At 37.4% G+C, this 10322-nt stretch overlaps 1 protein-coding gene across 8 annotated transcripts in view; it reads left to right on the forward strand.

Moving 5' to 3' along the window:
- SLC41A2 (solute carrier family 41 (magnesium transporter), member 2) overlaps window positions 1-10322 on the forward strand; it is a 147648-nt gene that overhangs the window by 84609 nt on the left and 52717 nt on the right. For all 8 annotated transcript variants that reach the window (XM_010853395.1, XM_010853400.1, XM_010853398.1 and 5 more), the window contains 2 exons: window positions 1772-1916; window positions 4532-4678. In XM_010853395.1, the coding sequence (XP_010851697.1) occupies window positions 1772-1916; window positions 4532-4678 (292 nt within the window). The remainder of the gene's footprint in view (window positions 1-1771; window positions 1917-4531; window positions 4679-10322) is intronic.

Here is a 10322-nt window from a genome sequence, read left to right on the forward strand (position 1 = left end):
GAGTCTGAGTGAACTCCAGGAGTTGGTGATGGACAGGGAGGCCTGGCGTGCTGCAGTTCATGGGGTCGCGAAGAGTCGGACATGACTGAGCAACTAAACTGAACTGAACTGAACCAGGATCAGACATTTCTTTGTCCACAAAGGTCTGTCTAGTCAAGACTATGGTTTTTCCAGTAGTCATGTATGAATATGAGGGTTGGACTATAAAGAAAGCTGAGCACTGAAGAATTGATGCTTTTGAACTGTGGTGTTGGAGAAGACTCTTGAGAGTCCCTTGGACTGCAAGGAGGTCCAGCCAGTCCATCCTGAAGGAGATCAGCCCTGGGATTTCTTTAGAAGGAATGATGCTAAAGCTGAAACTCCAGTACTTTGGCCACCTCATGAGAAGCTTGACTCATTGGAGAAGACTCTGATGCTGGGAGGGATTGGGGGCAGGACGAGAAGGGGACGACAGAGGATGAGATGGCTGGATGGCATCACTGACTCAATGGACATGGGTTTGGGCGGACTCTGGGAGTTGGAGATGGACAGGGAGGCCTGCTGTGCTGCAGTTCATGGGGTCACAAAGAGTCGGATATGACTGAGCAACTGAACTGAACTGAACCAGGATCAGAATGCCGAAGTATCTTAACAACTGGTACTAGCATAGTGATGCTTGTAGCTCCGCACTAAATCTGCTGCAGTGAAAGATCTGGGGCTGGAATCCAGACTATCTGAACTTGCTAGCCTGGCTTTTCCATTAATTTACTCTATGACAAAATCAGAATACTTGGGTTTTTCATCTGGAGCCCTGGATTTCAGTACATGGATTAGCTTCAGAGAGTCTCTGAGCACACAGAAATTCTGCTCAAAATTTTGACTGCATGGTGTTTTCATGAAGAGAAGAATCTATAAAACTTTCACCAGATTGTCAAAGGAGTCCATGACACAAACACAAAAAGAATAAGTGAACTAGAGGTACCTTTAGGGTTTCTTTTGGTTCTAGCATTCGTCTAATGTGATTCTAAGAGTTCACAGTGTGACTTTTTTTAGTTGCTTTTTTTTTTTTTTTTTTGAGGGTTGCTTTGTGCTTTCCACTTTCACTGTGGAAAGTACTTTATATATTCATGTAATTCATTTAAATACAAAATAACCCTTCCATGTTCAATATTACCATTTTTCAGATTCGGAGCTGAAGTTTTTAATAGCTGTTTGTGAGGTTATTTTTTAATGTCTGCCTCTCCCATTGACCAGGAGCTCTATGAGAGCAGGGAATAAATTTGTTTTGACTACTGCTGTAGCCTAACACCAGGCATAGCACCTTGTATATAGTAGACCCTAAATTAATGCTTGTTGAATAACTTACCACAAGATTAAGTGTATAGCTAGGAATGAAACCCTTATCATTTGATTATAGAATTCAGTCTCCTGCCAATACTGCCTCAAGAGTCAGACTTAAGCTACGTGGATTGGGTACTTTTCAGTCTTAAGGTTGGTATTTTCTTAGATGATCTATGGATTTCACCACCAAAGTCACTTAAGATGCTTGTTAAAAATACATTCCTAAACCCCATTCCATACCTACTGCTACCAGATCAGGACATTTTGAGAACCCACTAGCTTAGGGAATAGTAAAACTAAAATGTAGTAGCCTCTTCAAAAGGTAAGGCAACTTAGTTACCATATATAATACTTTCTTTTGACTCCTTATATGCCTATTGACATCATCAAATAAAAAAATGTGTTTTCTCAATGAATAATTCAGTTGGGTTTTATTAAATATTTTTTTAAGGTTCAAGCAACAGTAGTTGGCTTCCTAGCAGCTGTGGCAGCAATTATATTGGGCTGGATTCCAGAGGGAAAATACTATCTTGATCATTCCATACTTCTGTGCTCTAGCAGTGTAGCAACTGCCTTCATTGCATCGCTCCTGCAGGGTAAGTAAATTTCAGTGTCTACTCTGCAATCTCTACTTTCTAATTATTCATTTTCCATGTTAGCTATTTTTACTTAACTGATATTTTTTCATTATTTTAAAAAAACAGAGAAAAGTTATCTACAACTTTTCAAATAGCTTATTTCAGATATATTTATATGTATCACATGTAAACCTTAGCATACAGAGCAATCTTCCTAAGGTTGTGTCCAGGCTTTAGGTCCCCTGGTACAGCTCCCAAACAAGACCAGGAAAACAGCCTAGAGATTTTATTTGTCTCTGTAAGTTAAATTAATTGAGAAGCTCCTTTCTGGAAATCATGCAGAAGATTTGCTAGCTTGTCATTTGAGTAACAAGTATTCCAGGAATTCTAGATTTCAAAAGCTGTCCCTCCGTTAAAATTTTTTGAAGTTTCAGATTTCAGAAAAAATTCCTTTACTGTCTGTGGCAGTAGAAGTATAACCATATGCTTAACATAGCATATTGTTGGCTATAGAATGTTAAATAGCCAGAAGGTTTTTTAGTTGGGATACCATTTTTATATTGATTTATTTATATGAACTTCACACTAGAGAACTAGATTATGGAATCATAATCATAAAGACTTGTTAATTTTTATTTATAATTGCCATCTTCTCATTTTATATCACCAGCAAGGTTAAAAATGGAATACTCTCATATCAGGTGATCTCATACAATGAAGGTAACTTTTGGGGCTAGATTCTGATAATTTGGTGGCTCAGACTGTAAAGAGTCTGCCTGCAATGCAGGAGACCCGGGTTCGATCCCTGGGTTGGGAAGATTCCCCTGGAGAAGGAAATGGCAACCCTCTGCAGTATTCTTGCCTAGAAAATACTGTGGGTGGAGGAGCCTGGCAGGCTACAGTCCATGGGGTTGGAAAGAGTCAGACACAACTGAGCGACTTCACTTTCTTTCTTTTCTAATAATTTAGAAGCTCTTATTAAAATTAAGACCTGACTACAAAAATATTTTCAAGCATTTTGTTTTAGTACTCAAATTATACCAAGGGTAGTATCTTGTCTTTATATAGAATTACTGGAATTGACTGATGTTAACACGGGTAAAGCAGAGTGAAGTTATGCTATTGGAAAATTGATTTCTGGTAAGAAAAAGTGTTAAAGCATTAACACTATTACTTTAGACTCAATTGCTTCTGTTTTCTCTCTAGTTTCATTTAGAAAGAATTGTTTGAAAAATTTCAGACTAACAAGTATCTGTATTGCCTGGGATTTTTAAAACTTTAAAATTCAGATTTAAAAAATATATGTCTACACCTTTATTTTGAATAATGTATATTCCAATTTTTTAGTAACTTGACCTTTATATATGTAGAGCAGATGGTATTGAACCACCTTTTGTAGGTGAGAAAACTGACTTAGGTAAGTAGGCTTATATAATTTCATAAGCTTATGAACATAAAAATCAGATTTAAAACCTGTTTCTTGACTCCCAACTCTTTTCACTGGTCCATGATGGCAAAATAACTTGTTTTCAGCTGAAAAGTTAAATAGCATTCTGTCATAGGAGAACTTTCCACATTGATTTTTAAATGTACTAATTTTGAAAAAAAAAATTATATGATTACATCTTATATAATTATTGTAATATACATTTAAATGTTTCCCTGCTATGTTTTTTTTTTCCTATTTACAATGATATTATGGGAAAGGTAGGTCCATAGATTGAAAAAGCCTCCAGAATATAAGATGTGAGGCATTGAACCAAGACAAAATTTATACTTTTAATAATTTTGGCCTTATGGGTAGTAGGAAAAACACTGTTACAAGCTGTGTGACCTTAAGCAAGGATTTAATTTATGCTTAGCATGTAAATTAACTAATCTTAAATTTTCTCTGCACTGCATCCTCTTAAAATGTTGGCATGAGAAAATCTGTCCAGTATGGTGTAGATATGATGTTACCATTTTTCTCCCATTTCTATATTCGAGAATATGAGGATTTAAATGTACAAGAACCCAGTCACATTTTCATCTTCTGTTGTTGTAGGTTTATAGACAGAAACTTTGGGGTTTAAGAATATCCTGTACAAACACTGCTTCTTGTATTCTGACCTCCAGTGTTCAAAATTTAATTACTCTTCTCTTCCTAATACTTCAACACTTTTTAATAAAAAATGGGGCAAGCATTTCTGGCTACCTCTGTGTAAACAAATCTGGTTTTGTTGGCCTCCTTCTCAGTTGCTATATGTGTAAATATAACTCACCTTTCTTTGACATTTTCATACTTTATTTGAGGGTTAAAATAAAATCTTTGGCTTTGTACACATGAATACATTACATCCAAGACATGCGTGTTACTAAATTGGAAACTTTAATGTTATTTTACAGTAGCCTTTCAGGTCTCTAAATGCAACACTGAACTTCTCACATCTTTTGTGATCCCTACTTGGAATTTGTTGAAAGACACTTTACCAAAACATTCAAGTAAAATGTTTTGTTTGCTTCAGTCAGCTTATCTAAGCAGCCTAACGGGAACTGATGCGCTGTTTGTCTAGTGTGTGTACTTCAGTGTTTAGGGGAATGGATTTTCTTTAAACCATAGCACAAAAAGTAATTAACTTTTTTTTTTCCCCTAGGAATAATAATGGTTGGGGTTATCGTTGGCTCAAAGAAGACCGGTATAAACCCTGATAATGTTGCTACACCCATTGCTGCTAGTTTTGGTGACCTTATAACTCTTGCCATATTAGCTTGGATAAGTCAGGGTTTGTACTCCTGTCTTGGTAAGTTGACCTGAAATTAAATATAATGCGTTATTCAGAGTCTCTTTAAATAAATATTGTTGCAGCAATATCATGACTCACAGTGGCCTTCATCTGTGTTGGAACTGTGGTTGAGGCTGATTAGAACAATCACTGCTACTTGCTGTACACCTACTATATGTTGAGGTTATCACATACTTCTTCTCTTCATAAAGAATCTAACACTCTAAAAGATAAGGAATATCATCTCTGATTTCAGATGAGAAAACTGAGGGTCATAGAGGTTATGTGAAGTCTTTGAATTCTCTCCTCTGAATGTGCAGCGCTGAGGCATCAACCCACAGGATTCTGAAACATGTTGCACTGTTGTCTCAGAGCATAAGGTTGTGCTTGAAATTTAGTGATTTGCCCCCATATCAGAAACCAGTGTGGCAATTAATAATAGCAGCTGAAAAATCACCATGAAAATTAGCCTGAGTGTTGTGGGTATTTGAAGTTATATATGCAATTCCTGATAATAGTTATTGGGTATTTATAGAATCTAATGAATTGTTTTAATGCAAATTTATACTCCGGAACTATTGTCAATGTAAATGTATATGATTTGTGAACATACGTTTAGTGCTAAAAGTTGATTGTAGTTTCGTTTTTTTAGATGCCAAATTTTTAAAAAAATTTAAAGAAAATATAAAACCACAGTAATACAAAAAGAGAGAAAGGTAGTTTATCAGCCAAACCAGAAGCAAACATATAGTCACATATCCTCATATATTTTCATGGATTCTAGACAGATTTATGGTATACTTTAGAATAAGTCTAAAAGTACATTTGGTTTGAAGAAGTCAGAATCTCAGATAAATGTTTTTGAACTAAAGAAAGAGCTTTAACCTAACCAAGGCAGTGATTTTCTGCTACCTTTGGGGATATCAAGAGAAGCTTCATTTAGTATATAAAATTACCTTACATTATTTAATGAGTGATATAAAAAGCAGTACTCATTAAGACGATGTATATATTCAAGGAAAATTCTCTTTTGGAAGATAAGATGTGTCTACGTGTTGTAAGGTAGAAGACAATAAATGATCAAGGACCCAAATATAAGATCTTGTTCCCATAACAGATAAAGGTATAGTATTTGTACCCTTGAGTATTCAGATTACTGTGAAGTAATTTGTAACACATTTCTCAGCTGCCTGCTAAATACCAGGGTGTCTCCCCAGTTAAAGCCATTGAAGAATGTTACTATAACTGTGACAGTTATTATGAGACAGACTAAATATTATGATATTTCATATGAGGAAAATCTTACTTTTTAAATTTATTTCTAAAAATTATACAAGTGGTAAACTCTCCTTACAAAAGACTTAATAAAAGTGTGTTATTCTCTAAAAATTTTAGTATCTTGAGTGTTATAGATGATACAATAGTGTTTAAGTCAGGAAATAAAAAGTGAAATATAATGATAATAGTATAGATCATAATTTTGTGAAAAATAGTTTTATTATCAAATATTGCTTAGACTTTTCTAGGCCTGTGTTCTGAAAGTTGACGCATCATTATTCAAGATGAATTCATTAAAACAGAATCTTTTATGCTTCGTCAGTATCATTTTGATTCCTTAAAATGATATGGTTTTAATGGGCTGCTGATTGATTCTGGTTAATTTGAAGGTGTTTCTGAAGTCACTGTTTGCATTATGAGCACTAGGGGGCCTCGTAGCACCAGCATTTGGAATCCTAGTACTGAGGGTGTTCTGAACAGAGGTTAGAAATGGGCACAGACAGTGGGGACACATGTACACCCATGGCTGATTCATGTCAGTGTATGGCAAAAACCACCACAATATTGTAAAGTGATTAGCATCCAATTAAAATAAATTAATTTTAAAAAATTCCAAGATCCCCTCATGTTGCCGAGTGGGATGCCTACCTCTAGGAAACAAAGGTTTAATTCCTGAACTATTATATATTGGAAACACTTAGCAGTCTTTAGAGATAAAAAGAGGGTTTCATGGCAACCATAGGCTTTGGTTGTAAATAGAGGCCGTGAATTGTGTGGCTATGAAAGAACCGAACACCGAGAAGTCTCACTTGACTCCCCACTTAAGAGTTTTGGATATTCGGAAATGATTTTGACTAGCTCCCCTGGTGGTCTGTGGGCTTTGGCATGTGTACGAAGACTCACTCCACAGTCATTCAATGCGCAACCTTTCTTTCGCTCCCAATAAAATGTGCTGATTTCTGATGCCTGAAGTAAATATGAAATTTCCCCCCTTCCCGCCTATCCAGTCCTCCAAAACAAACAAGACAAAAGAAACTAAGCTTTGTTTACTCTTCCTGAGTTTATTTTGTCACAGCCCTGGGGAAGCCTCCATTGCTTAGTGAACAGAGTTGGAGTTTAAGCCTGGTGTTCAGGCCTCTTGGAGACTTAACCTTCTCAAGCTCCCAGCCGCCCCTCCCTTTCTTATATTCCAGCCAAACTCCAACATTTACTGATTCTCATACATGCTGGTGTTTTTTGTCGTTTCTTTCTTATGTTATCCCCCTCCTCTCCCTGAAGGTCAATCAGAATCGTCATTTTGCAGTACTAAATTAATAGATTTCCCTAATCTTAGGTAAACTTTTCTCCCCTGAATTCCTATAGCATGTTATTGACATTTCTCTTAAGACATTCTTTACACTTGGCCAGTCATTATAGCTTTTAAAGTAAATGTGTCTTCCCTTATAAAGGTATAAAGGAAGGACAAAACTGTCTTTATTTTATGTATTTGTTTTGTAGACCCCATATATTGTATACATAATGAGTCTTAAATAAATAGCACTTCATCACATGCTTTATTCTTTTTGAAAGCTATCCAGTTAATGTGTGTAGAAATTATTAAGGAAGTGGTGTTATATATGGAAAACGGAGGACAGATATCCCTCTGAATGACTTTGCCACAGTACCTACCCAATAACATAATAGATTGTAATGAAAAAAAAAATGATCCTTTTAGAGAAGACATAGTATACGGAAGTTATTGGAAGGGTATACTGCCTTAGCAGAAAGTACAGTGTAATCTAAGCTCTAGATTATGATATGCTTAGATTTGACTTGCAGAGAAAATATAAAGGCATTTATTCATTCATACAGTAATGTTTAAACATATAGTAACCTTTTTTATTGGGATATAATTGCTTTACAAAATTGTGTTAGTTTGTGCTGTACAACAGAGTGGATCAGCTATATGTGTCTGTATGTATATATAGCAGGTCTTCCCTCTTAACTCAGACAGGAAAGAATCTGCCCGCAATGCAGGAGACATGGGTTCAATCCCTGGGTTGGGAAGATCTCCTAGAGAAGAGAATGGCTATGTATACAAGTATTTTGCCTGGAGAATTCTATGGACAGAGGAGTCTGGTGGGCTACACTCCATGGGGTCGCAAAGAGTCGGACATGACTGAGCAACTAACAAACGTGTATCCTGTCCCTCTTGAGCCCCCATCCCATTCCTCTAGGTCATCAGAGAGCACTGAGCTGAGCTCCCTCTGCTATACAGCAGCTTCCCACTAGCTATCTATTTTACACCTGGTAGTGTATATATCAGGGGCTTCCCAGGTGGCACTAGTGTAAAGAATCTGTCTGCCAGTGCAGGAGATGTAAGAGACATGGGTTTGATCCCTGGGTTGGAAAGATCCCCAGGAGAAGGGGATGGCAAACCACTGCAGTATTCTTGCCTGGAGAATCCCATAGACAGAGGAGCCTGGCAGGCTATAATCCATGGGGTCACAGAGTCGGACATGATTGAGAAGCTAATACTTTTCAGTGTGTATAAAAATATGTAGCAGTCTTTAAAAGCTATTGTGTGCTAAGTCACTTCATCCTTTAAAAAGCTATTAAAAGCGTCTAAAGTTGGGCCAGTAACAGAAATAGCTGTACACAATGATTGTTGCCTTTTCTTTTTCTTGACTGCATAATTTTTAAAGGATTTTAAACACTCTTTTTTTCTGCTACTGCTGCTAAGTCACTTCAGTCGTGTCCGTGACCCCAGAGACGGCAGCCCAGCAGGCTCACCCATCCCTGGGATTCTCCAGGCAAGAACACTGGAGTGGGTTGCCATTTCCTTCTCCAAACTATGTGGTTATATAATTCTTGTATGCACAATGTGTATACTGATTGGAAAAATTATCAGCTTTTCTCTTTTCAGGCAAGATCTGAGCAGCAAAATGTTGGCTCATTTTAACTTTAGAAAGATGGCTTAAGAAGAAATAAGCTCTAAGAACAGTAATAGCCTCAGGTTGTTACTTGGGTCCTGTGGAGACTAATGGGGAGGCCACCTGTAATGTATTTACAAAACATTCTAGAGTATCACTGCCTTGATGTGGTGGTGTGAGTAGAATCTAATATCATTGTGCATGTCACTCTTATACAGAGTTCTTTAGTCCTGAACATCCCCAGTTTAGAGTGACTCCTATAAGGGCCGTTTAGTGAGAAAATTCTGATGACTATTATAAAGGGCATTTAAAAAATTATTTCCAACTTTCCATGCCCATTTATTTGTTATTCACACACAAACATCTAACATATAAAAATGTCACTCATAGCAGCTACATATTTAGGAAGGATTTAGGGTGAAAATAAGGAGTGCTGTTAATGAAACTGGGCTTCCCTTGTGGCTCTGCTGGTAAAGAATCAGCCTGTAATGCAAGAGACCTGGGTTCGATCCCTGGGTTGGAAAGATCCCCTGGAGAAGGGAAAGGCTACCCACTCAGTATTTTGGCCTGGAGAATTCCATGGACTGTATTGTCCATGGAGTTGCAGAGTCAGACATGACTGAGTAAATTTAACTTCATTTCATTAATGAAACTATGTAATAATAGTTGCAAAACACCACCAGTTCAGTTCAGTCACTCAGTTGTGTCCAGCTCTTTGCGACCCCATGGACTGCAGCACGCCAGGTATCCCTGTCCATCACCAACTCCCAGAGTTTACCCAAACTCATGTCCATTGAGTCGGTAATGCCATCCAACCATCTCATCCTCTGTTGTCCCCTTCTCCTCCTGCCTTCAATCTTTCCCAGCATCAGGGTCTTTTCAAATGAGTCAATTCTTCGCATCAGGTGGCCAATGTATTGGAGTTTCAGCTTCAGCATCAGTCCTTCCAATGAATATTCAGGACTGATTTCCTTTAGGATTGAATGGTTGGATCTCCTTGCAGTCCAAGGGACTCTCAAAAGTCTTCTCCAACACCACAGTTCAAAAGCATCAATTCTTCAGCGCTCAGCTTTCCTTATAATCCAACTCTCACATCCATACATGACTGCTGGAAGAACCATAGCTTTGACTAGACGGACCTTTGTTGGCAAGTTTCTGCTTTTTAAAATGCTGTCTAGGTTGATCTTAACTTTTCTTCCAAGGAGTAAGTGTCTTTTAATTTCATGGCTGCAGTCACCATCTGCAGTGATTTTGGAGCCCAAGAAAATAAAGTCTGTCACTGTTTCCACTGTTTCCCCATCTATTTGCCATAAAGTGATGGGACCAGATGCCATGATCTTAGTTTTCTGAATGTTGAGTTTTAAGCCAACCTTTTCACTCTCCTCTTTCACTTTCATCAAGAGGCTCTTTAGTTCTTCTTCACTTTCTGCCATAAGGGTGGTGTCATCTGCATATCTGAGGTTATTGATATT

This window comes from Bison bison, unplaced genomic scaffold (assembly GCF_000754665.1).
Source record: "Bison bison bison isolate TAMUID 2011002044 unplaced genomic scaffold, Bison_UMD1.0 scf7180017864327, whole genome shotgun sequence".
NCBI classification, from domain to species: Eukaryota; Metazoa; Chordata; class Mammalia; order Artiodactyla; family Bovidae; genus Bison; species Bison bison.